The sequence below is a fragment of the Phallusia mammillata genome, chromosome 6, assembly GCF_965637545.1.
Source record: "Phallusia mammillata chromosome 6, kaPhaMamm4.hap1.1, whole genome shotgun sequence".
NCBI classification, from domain to species: Eukaryota; Metazoa; Chordata; class Ascidiacea; order Phlebobranchia; family Ascidiidae; genus Phallusia; species Phallusia mammillata.
Genome location: NC_137257.1, coordinates 19,766,850 through 19,781,204, shown reverse-complemented (window position 1 = coordinate 19,781,204; position 14,355 = coordinate 19,766,850). Strand labels below are relative to the sequence as shown.

Below are 14,355 nucleotides of genomic sequence, written 5' to 3'. Positions count from 1 at the left end.
GGTAGATATCCGTTCGAGTTAATCGAATTTCCTTGGGAATTAGACGAAACAAATGAAGAACCGCTTTTTTACTTCAACGACCAGCAAGGCAACTTAATGTCAGGAGATGATAGAAATGGGTTGTCACATCAAGAAACAACAGACCAGCAAACATCCACATTTTGTGATACTTTTTCGACGATTTAAACGAAACAATATATTTCGAAGTTGTCTTAGAAATTCACCTAAATAAATCGTGTTATAAAGTTACCGACTCTTTAGGCGATCACAATCAATCGTGATTAGCTTAAAGTTTGCGATTCCAGACCTATTTTGCTTCATTGCTAGGACTGTCAAAATCTCTATGGTTATTAGCCATTATATTTTCGGAGGTTAAAAAAATATAAATGATGAAATATCCGGTTTTGGGTGGGTTATCGCCGGAATATTCCGGTTTCAAACTGGTTTTTAAAATCGAAAATTTTGACCCGATTTGTGAAAAAAAACTAAGGCTACGTCCTTACCGTTTTTTTTGATTTTCGGGGCTCAAAAAATTGAAGAAAAATCCGGTTTTGGGTGGATTTTCGATAGAATATTGCATTTTCAAACTGGTTTCGATCAGTTTCTGCCTCCTACCGAACCTCCAAACCGGAATCGGAGAGACAAAATTTTGACCGGATTTTTGAAAAAACCCTAAGGCTATAGCCTTTCCGTTTTTTTTCGATTTTCAGGGCTAAAGAAATTGAAGAAATATCCGGTTTTGGGTGGGTTTTCGATAGAATATTGCATTTTCAAACTGGTTTCGATCAGTTTCTGCCTCCTACCGAACCTCCAAACCGGTTTAGAATCAGAGAGATAAAACTTCGACCAGCTTTTGGAATCTTTTCCTCACACCTTTCACTTTTTTCCAGTTTTTGGGTTTGGGAACGCAGGCGTTCGTTTTGATACAACGACACCATTATTTTGATTCTCGGACTTTCTATAAAACAACCTGCAAACCTAACTTAATAGTTTCTGTATCTACATATTCTTGTTCCTTCCTTTATTGTTACATGATTTGAATGAAAATACTACTGATGACTGTGTGCCAATCGTGGTCTTCTCTTAAAAGTCTTATTGAGGTATATCACATAACAAGTCACTTTTTAGACCGAAGCCTAATTTCGCAACAAAACACAAGAGATTGTCGTCTACCCGTTGTAGGCTTTATTACGGCGTATTATCAAAACGAGCCACTGAAAATACATGTTGCAAAAGAAGAGTGACAAAAAATGGGAAACATAAGTTGATGTTTGATAGATGTGTCCTATCAAGCCGACGTTGCGTAACTCCTTCGGGTACCCGGATCGTTTTTTGTAGATCGATTCCGAATCCGGAAAACGATGTAAAGGAGAGCGCAGATCGAACAGAGCGCCAGAGAAGCAAGACCAACGATGTAAAAGATGTGGAAACCTGAAATTGGACAATGTTTAGATCAGTGGTTCTCAAAACTGTTTAGGCTACAGTTTTTGTCCATAACGGTCTATCAGCAATTTTCTTGCACTCGCGGCGAAAGCTAATTACTTTTATTGTGAAAGAAGACTACTTTTTGTCACGTAAAGTAACACAGGATCTTTTACTACATTTCACTAATTGCAGAACCACTTTTCAAGCCCCTCGTCGTAATTTAAAAATTGCTTGGCGGACCCCAAAAGGGACCGCGAACCCCAATTTAAGAAACGCTGGTGTGATTTTAATTGTTACCCAAATAATAAAAAGATAGCATCTTACTGCAGGCATCCAAAGTTTTTTCAGCCGGTTCCTCTGTGGTAAAACTCGGCAAATCAACGTCAACACCCAGAGGTTCCGAAACTGTGATAACACCACCGTAGCCGTCACCTATGTGCAACTGTTCCATTGCTCTGCCTTTCGAGCCCTGAACGACGTTGATGGGACCGATAGCAAAGTGCGCCGATTCTTCGTTGTCTACGGCGCGACGTTTCCGTGCCGAGGCGCAGTACAGAACATTTGGATCGTAGTTGCAAACCTGCGATCATACAAACCAAAATAAAGGTACAATATGAACCATATTATACAAGCTATTGTTGCCAGGCAGAATATTAAATCTATTGCATTTTAAAATAATGTTGCCAGAAGAGCTCTATGAATTTAATGAACTATATTAGTCAGATGAATACATTCATAGTGAGATCAGCCTTGAAGCGTCAGACCAGCGATCACGATACAGTATATTACGAAGCAGATATACACAGCATACAAGGCAGGCAATGGAACTCGTGATTCGACTTTCGGCAGGTTTACGACCGAGTACCTTGTGAGTAGAGCGCGAGTCCCGGAATGACTACAATCCCACCGCAGGTTATATTTTTTTAGCCTGTCACTTGCCATATGGAAATGCTTGGGAGACCGACTTGACTTGGTATTATGCTTTCAATGGGCCTGCCATACTATGATCTATATTAATCAGTGTCGTTGTTTTATGTAAATCTTGTATCAAAACAGTATGTTATCGTACCCGGAGATCATTCTTGTCGCAGAGTAGGATTCTAGCGTGCAAATAGATAGTTTTACACCCGCTAGATGTCGCTCGGGGGACTTGCAGCGAGGCGCAGATTGACTGTGGGTCCAAGACCAGACCTGCTGTAACCGATGTTGCAAAAGCTGTGGGAACTGGGCACCTGAAAACACAAAATTTTGTTTACTAAATTTTCGGACCAGGAGAAGCAAAACAGACGTTTAATGTTTAGGATATAATTGCACACAGGGTAAATACATGCAGGAATAAATGCAACTCAAAAGACGTTAGTATCGGATATAGCCTACCATATGTCTATTGTAAATTTCTCTTAATTCGCAGTTCTTTGACATCTACATGCAATATTTTTGTCTGATATTTGGTCTAAACAGCCTTCATTGTAGCTTTTGTTTGTTGTTTTGTTATAATCAAGGTTAAAATTTCCTATATCGAATCTTTTTGTACTTTGCATTCACTTTACTTGAAAACGTTTCAATTGCTATGTTAATATTAAGTGTGGTGAACACACATATTTTCACTGAACACATGTTATTCGGTGGATTTTTTTAAAATAAAGTGTTCATTCTTTCTTACCCCTGAGATGCAATTGTCACCAGCCTTTGTTGAAATGGATTAGAATCACAGGAAAGAAATAATTCCTCCAAAGTGTTAACAAGTGTTTTCTGAAACACGATATCCTGCAATGCCAACCCAACAAGTTGTTAAATGCTCACGGCGATATGTTGCAATATTTCAGTTAAATGTGACCATAAAAAACAAATGGTTGCTGGTTTACCTGCATGGTAAGGACTTTCACGTGAAAATGAAGCATTTGTCCAACAGTATATACAGCCGGTTCTTCTCGGCCGACCTTGTAAATTCCAGGACATTCTTGCATGTTTCCGATGCAAAGTGGAACCTTGCACAAACCGTAGCGCACATCGAAATTTCCACTGCGTGTGATTTGCCTGTCCACTGTGTCGATTCTGTGAAACAATCTTGATTTACAATTTACCAATTTTAACACGAGGATAAAAGTTATGAAATCTAATCAATAACAGCTTTTTGGTTTTCAATTTTAACTGATCAATCAAGAATTACGGAATTCAATTCCTACCACCAGATCTTTGATTTGTTTGTTAAGTGCGTGTAAACCGTTCGAATGCAAGCAAAACAATTATTGAAGAAAGTATCAAAATCAATGTTTAGTCGCTGTAGCGATATTACGCTGGCTGACCTAACTTTGCAAGATGTAAAGCATTTAGTGTAGGACTGAAGCGGCCTTGTGGTCGCTTTTACCTTTTAGCTTTTCAGCTTTCAAACAGTTTATTTTAGTAATGTTATATATCCAGAACATTAATAGACGCTACAAAAACCTCACTTTTAATCAACTTCCCTATTACAATGCCTTAAAGTTCTGTTTCATATAGTAACCGATACGGTTAATTTGATCTACGCCCAATTTGTACAAAACTCAAGGCACAAAAAAATTGTAATGTGGTAAGAGTGTAACTAATCGACATCGGTTAATCCAGACATATTTTTTTTGATCCGGGTGCGGACTAACCGAGGTTTACTCTATGCTTACTTTGGCATAAGCGAAGTCACAACGGAGTAATTTCGGTCATAGATGCAGGTGAAGTCAAGCACTGGAACTGGCATATCGAAAAGATCACTCCCACCTCGGTTCACCCACATTCGGTTCATGAACGTAATCCCGTTTGAGCCGCTCTTAGAATCGTCCATTGAGGTTCCGCAGCCGTTAAAAGGCAAAGGAACCGAAACTTGCATAAAGTTTCCAACTTGAAATGCTAAAATTATAAAAAAGGTAAATAGTGAGTTTGTACGTAACGTCGTTGCAATAAAACTACTGCAAGGGCAAGAAATGTTCAAATTTTGTGCCTGAATGAATAAAGGCCAACTGCTCTAATGTATGAAAGAACTTTGGTCTCTTCAAATTCAAAATTAGGTACTAGCAACAACTTTTAAAGCGTGCAACCTTGTCCGTTTAGTATAGTATAGTAGTTGCTGTGGGGAAAATTTACAGATTGGCCGTAACATCTACAGGTACACTTGCATACCTGACAACACAATTTGGTTTACCTTGACATTGAGCGTTTGATTTTTCTTTTGAATCTTGCGACGGAGCAATATAGATGTAAGAGTTCCGTATTCTCGCGTCAAACTCATTAAAGAATTCTGTGGAAATATCCACCACGATTTCGGATTCAAGACAGGCTACCCTTGGTATAACTGTAAAAACAAATTAAATATTTTTTAGGTCAACAATCAGGGCTTTTTTAATTAATTTTATATAACGAGCAGAGCAGTGCCCTGCAACCACTTTTTCTTTTATCACCCCTTACGTTTAAAGCGTTGCGATATACAGAACCTAAAATACTAGGCGATGACACTATGTAAGAGATAGTTATATTTTTTGTTTTGTTGAGGACAGCCGCTGTTTTTGCATTATATAGGCTAACTACCAAATTTCTCGGTATAGATGTTCTTGTTTTGACATTTGTCAGCCTACCCGCTCTATAGTACACTAAGAGAGTACAGATTTTCAACTGCCCTTGGTTGAAGATATTTCAGTTGTGTATACTTACCAATGTCGCAGTTTTTGCCAATGAATCCCTTTTCGCTTACACATACGTAACCCAATTCGTGCTTGCATGACGGTCTGCACTGACAACCATTTTCACACGGGTTGGGGAAGCACGCATCTTCGCTATCATCGTTTTCAGGAGGAACTAGTTCCTCACATGCTTCCCCTTGATATCCGGCGTTACAGATACAGCTGAAGGATTAAAAGCAGGTTGAATTATTCCTCTATTATGAAAGTGATACGATTTAGTCAGTTCAAGCTTTTACAGTATACGTTTTATTTAAGGCTTTAGTCTCAAAGCCCACTAAGACAGGAATCTGCGACCATCCTAGTCTAAGGCAATAAAATGTATAATTTAAAATGTGTAACTGTGAGAACCATATAACTTTTTTTGCTTAAAAATTAATAAGGTACCTGCAGCTAACAAGGCCCATTAAAAAACTATTGCGTATAACTGAAAAACCATTCAACCGTTCCAGGCCAAATTCGGCATGATTGTTGCAGAGGTTGATATTAAACATCCATTAGATTTTGAGGACGTTTGCATGTTTTGTGTTTGTAGGATAACAGTTTAAAAAAAATTAAAACTTGGGCCTTAATACAAACCTATGCTGTTAATAAAGCCCAATATTTTCATGTTTTTAAAAAGAGTCTAGAAACCAATCAAACTCATTTATACTTTGCTTCGGTCAAATAAAAGTTTAAACAAGCAACGTTATTAACTCATATTACACATATACTGTTAACTAAGACATATAACTGTTAATCTGAAGGTACTAAAAAACAGAATAAACGACCCCTTGACATTTGATATCAAAAAATACTAAATGAAAGATTACTTCCACAAACATCTTATTCGGACTTTTTATCTCCCTAAGAAAGCATAAAAGCAAATTTTGTGCATATCAGTCGCCTTTAGTATAAAAGACACTTGAGAAAATGACAAATTATCGTTGGGCCTTATTGCAAGCAATGGCTGACAAACAAAACCGTAATAAAATTTATTTGAAGTAATTCTTTTTTCCAGATCGGATAATGCTCCAATTAAACTAAAATGACCCCATTACTAATATATCTTAATAAGTTTTCATTTCGACAACACAACCTTTTCATTTTTGCTACCAATTTTAACAAAAAATAATAAAAAGTTGAAAATAAACACTTCTCAATTTGGATTGGTCATGATAACAATTACATATAACTTGCAGGTCCAAAACTTTGTAAATCATTTTAAGTACATATATATTTTAAAATTACATCAAAACGGAAGCATTTTTTCTGGCACATAAAAAAATATGAGCAGTGGGCCTTATTACCTTCCGGGCCTATATACCTTCAGGTACCTTAATAAAAGTACAAGTCCCAGATTTATTGTAATATTGAAACTTTGCAATACATGATATGTATTTATCAACTAAGTATTTGTTTATATATGCCTGTGAGCATGAGGCAGTCATAATAAAGAGCCATATGTGCAATAAATGCAAGAATAAAAATCTGGCACATTACTTCACTATTGCAGGGCTTTCAGGCACACACAATCCGTCGTTCTTGCATGGATTCGGTTCGCACAAGAGTTGCAGTTGTTTGCTGCAGATCACACCGTACCAACCCTCTGTACAGTTGCAGCTGAAAGAGATACAAACTTTTGTCACTAGTAATGCAAATAATAGGCTGCAGACAGTGCGCACTGTTTCGACCTATACAGTCTTATAACCACAGCTCGAAACAGTGTGAACTGTCTGCAGCTTATCATTTATTGTCTTCATGTTTTTTCATTAGTTCAAACTGTTGCGCAAATCTAATTTAACGCTTGCGTTATCAACCATCGGGAAGTAAATTAAAGCACCTGGATTCTAGTTTTCCTACTTCTGAATAACATTTTCCTCCATTTAGGCAGGGATTAGGATCGCAAAACGTTGGTAGAATCACTATTCTGGCATCTGGACCATCCGGCAGTTCTACGAAATTAACACAAAACCTACAGCATAGGTGGCAAAGTATAACAATTACATTAAGGTGTTTACCAAAAAACGTGTCTTTTTCAAGGCTATATAACTCTAGGACAAATGAGTTTGTTATAATTAAAAAATTAAACGTATAAACGCCTTAAATCATTCCGCAAAGTATCCACGCAGAAGCATTCATGACAAAATACATTATCATTATCATCAGCGAAACATCGCTGGAGGTCTATTATATGTGGCACATTTCAGCTGTTCTATTTACGCTTAAAAGTAAGAACTGGTTACTGGTAACAAACTGTTCAAACCGAAACAAGTAAACCTACCGTTTGATTGACAAGTCGGCGTGATAACCGCAATCAGGAGTCTGCAAAATGATATAAATAATAAAAGTTGGTAACTTTAAAAAAGAACAGTGTAACCTACTTACATTACAAACTGAAGCATAACTGAGGTTCAAAAACTAGGAAACAAATGAGAACAAAAATCCAATGAACTCAACTTGAAACAAAGATTAACTGAAGGTTTGAAAACACGTGGTCGGGTTTATATACTTCAAGCAGTAATCAACGAATTCCAATGCAATCAACGAGAAACGAAAGCAGAAAAACTGCGTTTTTGTGCCAGTAGCAATTTGCACTGAATTATTTTTTTCCGTTGGGAAAGCAAGTGTGGACAAAAATCGAATCGAGCTTGCAAAACAGGTTGTAATATGATTTTTAATGCTTTCAACAATATAGTTTTGTAAGATCAAAATATACTGTTGATTTTAGATTTAAAAACTGTGGTAATATTAGTGCTATGAAAAAAACATAACAATAACCAAAAGTTGAAGTAAACAAAAGCACATGCAACTTGTGTGTTTTCATAACAATTTGTAGGACAGTACATAGCAAAGCATATGCCTATTTCAGGCTATAGTCCTTGCCGTGCCAATATTTGGTTGGCTAATTCACCTTACATATTCACAATAACTTTTGGTCATTTAATTTAGTTTTATTTTCCTAATTCCGGTTTAATCTGGTCTGGCGGTTCGGTGGAAGGCTAAAACCGGCGAAAACTGGTTTAAACGTGTTTTAGTTTAGTTTGTGGATTGTTCTGCTCATGTGTTTCCTAGTTTTTAAATTCACTTATGCTTTGTTTTGTAGCCTATATGGTATATAGTTTTAGATCACATCACTTACTTCAATTATTTTGCAGATTTCTGATGGTGATCTTTAAGCCGACTTTTTGTTGCAAGTTCTTACTTTTAAGCTTAAATGTAACAGTTGTAGTTACACATCAAGTGAAGCTCACGCTAGTGTTATTTCTTCTTGTCACTGATTGCTGTCACGCAAATGCTTGGCCGAACGGTTTAAGGTGCCTAACGGACTTGCAGACGTGACTGTGTTGGTTCGAATCTCATGTAAAAAAAAATGATGTAGTCTTGTTTTCAGCTGTGTCGCTTAGTTTCAAACTTAAAGTGTGTCAAATAAGCAGAGCACTGCTGTGAGCAACAATAAAAATTGACACCCGTTTATTTTGTTTCCACAAAAAATATTTTATTATTTTTTACTGCTAAGGCCTGTTTTAAATCCGTTTGACGACCGCATAACCTCAATGGACGATGCAAAGAGCGACTCAAACGGGATTACGTTCATGAACCGCATGTGGCAGTGACCTTTTTGATATGCCAGTTTCAGTGCTGGACTTTACATGCATTTATGACCGAAATTGTTGTGACTTCGCTGAAACCTCGGTTAGTCCGGACCCGTTTAAACCAAAAAATATCCGGATTAGACGAAGATCCGGATTTACCGATGTCAATTAGTTTCAAGTCTCGGTTATCTGACTTATGCCGAAGTAAGTAAGAAAAATGAAACAGAACTGCAGGGTTGGGTAACGAGTTCTATTAGTAGAGTCTCAATTCAAGACATAGGGGTTCGAGTACAGAGTCAAGTCAAATCAAAAGGGGTTCGAGTAACTAGTCAAGTCAAATCAAAACAGGGTTCAAGTCTCACGTCAAGTGATATTTGAGTCTCAAGTTAAGTCAAGTCATTAGCGATTCGAGTCAAGGCAAGTCCCAAAAAGTTTTTTCAAGGGAAGCTTAAAGGGTTGGAAGTCAGGCACTAAAAAAAATTGTTTAAGTTTTGTAAATTTAATAGCAGTATTCAGCAGGTGCTGGCTGGATGGCCCAAAAAGCGGGAATGCCTTAGGCTGGATAACAGTGCGCACTATAGACAAAACCAGTGCTGTATTATAAACGACTTGGTAGTCCTTGAAGCTCCAAACAGATTTCAGCAGAAGTTGGGCGTTTATAAATATTCTCCTTCCAGCATTTCAACATAAGCCTGAGAAGTGTTTTTGCACTTTTCAATTCAGAGTTTTTTGCATAGATTTTGGGCGTTTCAGGGCGTTCACCTCTAAGTACTTGCGCCAAAAAGTTCCCAACACTTCCACTCCATGGTCGGCGTCTATACAGCAGCATATAAATCAACAAGGCAAAGCTGTATATATCTGAACTCTCATGAGGTAAGTAGGCGTCTTTAAGGCCTAAATCTGATGCCGGGACAGCTTCAATGATCAAAGCGTGGTACTGCTGGACATTATTGTCAGCGTCAACAAATGGAAATAAGTGGTGATGTAGTTTTTCCGGTGCTGCATATGCGATACAGAATAGATCTTTAGGGCAACCGTCTACAAATTCTCCATCCTCGTCGTACCATTTGCTGCAACCAAAGTCCGCAATTTTGCATCGTAAATCTTGGGTGAGTAAAATGTTATCAGGTTTTATATCATTGTGGATAATGCAGCCTCCGTCAGGCAAGTTATGCAGGTGCTCCAACCCCCTTGCCACGTCATAGCACATATTGTGACGTTGAATGAATGTTAGAGTCTTTCTTTTGTTCAATAGCAGTCTGTGTAGATTGCCTCCAGACATATACTCCATTGCAATTTCTGCCATCCCTCTGGGTTTGTGCAGACCGAACACTTTTACTATGCACTCGTGGCTGGCTGCCATCTGAACTGTAGCTTCGCTTTCCATCCTGCAGAAAATCGGCGGTTTTAATTCTTGTTGAATTATCTTGCAGGCAAAATATATACTGCAGGTTAAGTTAGCAACAAAATCAATAGGAACTAGACGATGTTGAAACTTAAACTTAATTGCACATTTCACAGGCAACCAACGATAGAAAATCTTTGATATGCTGCGCTCTTTTTATCAAATAACATCGCGTAAGTATAGTGAAACTTGAGGTGTTTTGGTTGTTATCACCGAGGCGTTCAAGAAAGAAGCATATAAGAAGTAGGCAAATTTTAAATTGTCCACCAGTTGGGTTGCACGCCTAAATCGATTCTTGTTACATGGACGTTAGCTTATATGGCCCTTATGACTGCTTTAGTCGTAACTTACTTACAGTGCGCCAAACTCACTCCCTGGTGAGCTCCCGCCACATAACGCTTTATAATACGGTGTGGTGCAGCTGCAGCGCGTTTAGTCATCATTTACCAATTGTGCCATTTAGCGCCCAAAACGTTTCAACGTTGCGCAGCTATTTCCGGCTTGGTGATTGTTATATGCTTTAAACAAACGAAATAAGCTCAACTGAACGGACTCCAAAACCATGCACGCCTGAATGTTTTTTACATACAGGCTTCCCAATTTGGGGCCTGTTTCCTAGAGTTTATACGAGTTATGTTGAAGATTGTTAGATTTAGGGGGACAGTTTTATTTATTTTTTAGGTTATTTTTCGAACCCTATACTTCTAACTTAACAAGCGCTGCCTTTAAATTTGTAAAATCATAATTTAATTTGAAACGCACAGTTTAGTTAATAAAATCGTTTATCTGATGCTAATGGTAAAGGTAGTAATTTTTCTATAGCCTACCATGGATTATTAGTTTTGCCTTTTAATGCCTTCGAGGCCACTCTTCCTTCATCAGGGATGGTTACAAGTCGAATTTCGCCAAATGCTCCAGATCCAAGACGAACGACTTCCTGAAAATTAAGTTTCTTAAATCATTACAATCGCTAAAATTTTAGCCCATGATTGACCACGCGAATCAGGACCGGCGCTCTATAACTACCAAACAGCTGCCAAAAGTCATTATAGGGTTGCATATGCTTAAATTTCGACCGTTTTTTTGAAAAGAACGATTCGCTTTAACGCTTATGACAGGCCTATTGTGGTGTGTTTAAATCAAACTGATAACCTTAGGCTACATTGAAAATAAGTTATGTAGCTTTTCAAGAAGTAACGTTAGGCAAACCAAATAAATATTCTTGTCGAACTGTTATTTTTTCAAACGATTTCATTAATATGGCCATTTTTCCTTAACATACACTGGGTTTTGACAAAAAGCGTGATAGTTCAAATCACTTCTGTGTTTCTACAACTACAGTAGGTGTAGACGAGTACAGATAAGAAAGCCAATTTTGGCCTGCACATTGTACAAATGGTAGATACTTCTTAAGGAAGGTATTGATAAAACTCAAGGAAAAGGAAAATCGATAAAAACAATTTATAAATTGTAATCAGGTTAGCAGTTTCCGATATGCCACATTAAAAAAAATTGACTACAATTAATTACTTACCTCATCATTTGTTGTTGAGTCTTTGTGAAATATTCGATTTCCCATTTTCGAAGCACGTTCAACTGGAACTAGCACCTATTCTATGCGGGCATACGTTTAGCCTACACTGATTTAATACCACACACATGTGGCCAAAAATCACATTTCCGGTCTTTACGTGCAACAACGCACAGGAAAATCCAGGTTTGTCAACATTAGTCGTTTTATGCTGATTAAGCCCATATACGCAACTCGATTGACTAACAAAACTGACTAATTGTATGAAATAAGCTTGCAGACACTTTCAACTTTATACTAAGGTTAAAACCAACACGATTACATTTAGACGTACATTATCAGCTTTTTTAAAAATTATGCGATATTGAAAAGAAAAACTACTGATTACTCGACATTTATTCAGTGTAGGCTACAGCCTACTCCGTGTTTTTTTTTATGTTCTTTGACTGAAAATCAGTAACCTTGTTTCGAACATTTAATAGTTTAATGTGTTTTGGTCTAATAAATATAAGATGTGTTGTGTAAAAGCATTTCCCAGCTGATTTAACAACGCATTTTCAAGTGCTACAATTTCCGGTATTCAACCATAGCCTACAGGTTTTGCTAATTTTCGTTTGAATAGAACAGCAAACACAATCAAACTGTTGCTATGTTATAAATACAATTCCAAATTAAATCCCGGTCCAAACCCGAAATTTATAAAATCCCACACAAAAAGTTAAAACCGAATAATTCAATTTGGCGGATCTTAACATATCGAGTCGATTTTCTGGGCGCTGAAAAATACAAGGAAAAGTAAGTATCGCAAACTTTTTTACTTAAAATTGGTAAAAACAATGATTGAAACCAGTGCTGGATTAAGGGTCTGCTGGCCCGTAGGCACATTCTATAAGTGGCCCAAAAATCAGGGTTGCCAAATAAAAAAATAGAATTATCAGTGTTGCCAAATCATTGTCACAAAGATCGTTGTTGTAAAGTGGCTTGGATTTTTGACTGGCCTGTAGGCACGTGCCTACTTTGCCTAATGGTTAATCCGGCACTGATTGAAACCAGTGCTCTTTGCTTTTTAGCCTAGCGTGCACGATTTTAAACTAATAAGCGTTCCAACGTACATTGTGATTGGTGTAAAATTTACCAAGCCGTATTTTGGAAGGAAATGACAAGACAGAAAAACACAAATACAGAGCGACATGCTCAAGAGAACAAAAAATATTGAAGTAGTGACCACATATAGTATCATTAACAACACTGCAAATTTTTGCATGTTTTGGTAAACCGGTATGTCCCCTTGGTACTCCTGTACATTTTCAGCTATTTTGCAACATTCCGTTGAAAAGACCTGGTTTAATAATTTGACTGGAAATCAAACGATTTAAGGCATTTATCTGTGTCCCTTCTAAATATTTTATGTGCATGCGGTGTCGCTATGAGTCACAAACTAATACAAATTTTAGTGACTGTGTTCCTAAAAAGCGATTTGATATCTCATTAAAAATGTTTACAATTTTAATGATGACATTTCCGAATTTATGACTAATTCTGTTGAACTAGTTGTTTTTTAGTGAGGCTGTTTGTCAGTGTTTTAGTGAGTTTTAGATTAAAATGCGTTTTCGATGCAATAATCTAACTGTGCTGACTAAATCATAGTTTTTTTTACAACGAATGATTTTTGGCATGAACTCAGCAACTAGTTGTTACCTCTAGCAATGTTAAAAATACGTCTCAGGTTTATTAAAACTTCACCTAATACATCCATTTTTAAAACGTTGATGGGATTATGATTAGAGTTTGAATAGAGATTGGTTTTGTGAGTCTAGGGATAGGGTAAAAACTTACACCTTTGTCTATTGACAAAACTTACACCTAGTGTAAAAACACCTTTGTCCCTATAGGGATGGGCCGAGCCTAACCAGAACCCGAGCATCGCTATTTTTAATGCACGTTGATTGGCCGAGAAGTTGCACAAACTGACCTGGGCATTAAATTTGCATATTCATGCCCTGCTAACATACAAAACCAGTGTTCTAAAGGGTATTCAAGAACACAAAATATCTTTTTCAAAATGCGTTAGATGTCGAAAAAACACGTACTTCTGGGGGGCTGTACTGTTTAATACATCGCTATAGACGTAAGTCACCTTGGAAAGTTACAAAACCAGCATATAATTTCGAATGTATGTGACGTCACAATGCACCGAGCGTGCTTGACCGAGCACAGAGCATTAACGTGAGATGCTCGGTGTTCGACCAAACAGAACATTGGCAGTTTGGGCCCATCCCCATATTTGTACTAAATAAAATACGGTATATATTTATATTTGCATGTCAATATACTTTCTACATGTTATCGGCATCTTTGTTAAATATAAATTTTAACACAAAGAGTTCACCTTTTATCGTTTTGTTCTACTCTAACCTTTTTGTTAAAAAAACGTTCACCAACAAAAATTTTGGCAAAATACAACAAGAAAGTAACAACACCTTTACACAGTGTTTACTACCTGATAGGTTGCGCCTATCTCTAAAGACGTTTTGCATACGATGAACAGTGCGTACGTTATACATACGATACATCAGAAAACGTTCTCAGACAAATTGTTTTGCCTTTTTGAAAAACAGCGTGAATTGGCAAGTTTCAAAGTTGATCAGCCCTGACTTGGAAATACCGAAAGATTATGTTTCTTGTGAAATTAATTTTACTTAAAATAACCAGGCT

At 37.2% G+C, this 14,355-nt stretch overlaps 2 protein-coding genes across 2 annotated transcripts; both read right to left on the bottom strand.

Annotated features, from left to right (window-relative positions):
• Positions 1 to 1,162: 1,162 nt before the first annotated feature.
• On the bottom strand, positions 1,163 to 7,573 carry LOC145234071 (uncharacterized). The gene is made up of 12 exons (XM_080098849.1): positions 7,497 to 7,573; positions 7,393 to 7,433; positions 6,952 to 7,063; positions 6,612 to 6,731; positions 5,104 to 5,294; positions 4,598 to 4,747; positions 4,083 to 4,305; positions 3,291 to 3,480; positions 3,089 to 3,192; positions 2,495 to 2,657; positions 1,750 to 2,005; positions 1,163 to 1,431 (listed from the first exon to the last, which is right to left on the bottom strand). Exons 1-12 carry the CDS (start codon positions 7,511 to 7,513, stop codon positions 1,289 to 1,291), a joined length of 1,710 nt encoding a protein of 569 aa, XP_079954975.1. The 5' UTR covers positions 7,514 to 7,573; the 3' UTR covers positions 1,163 to 1,288.
• Positions 7,574 to 8,553: 980 nt separating this feature from the next.
• LOC145232120 (uncharacterized) lies at positions 8,554 to 14,294 on the bottom strand. Its single transcript, XM_080096633.1, has 3 exons — positions 11,644 to 14,294; positions 10,937 to 11,046; positions 8,554 to 10,092 (listed from the first exon to the last, which is right to left on the bottom strand). Exons 1-3 carry the CDS (start codon positions 11,686 to 11,688, stop codon positions 9,303 to 9,305), a joined length of 945 nt encoding a protein of 314 aa, XP_079952759.1. The 5' UTR covers positions 11,689 to 14,294; the 3' UTR covers positions 8,554 to 9,302.
• Between the last annotated feature and the right edge of the window lie 61 nt (positions 14,295 to 14,355).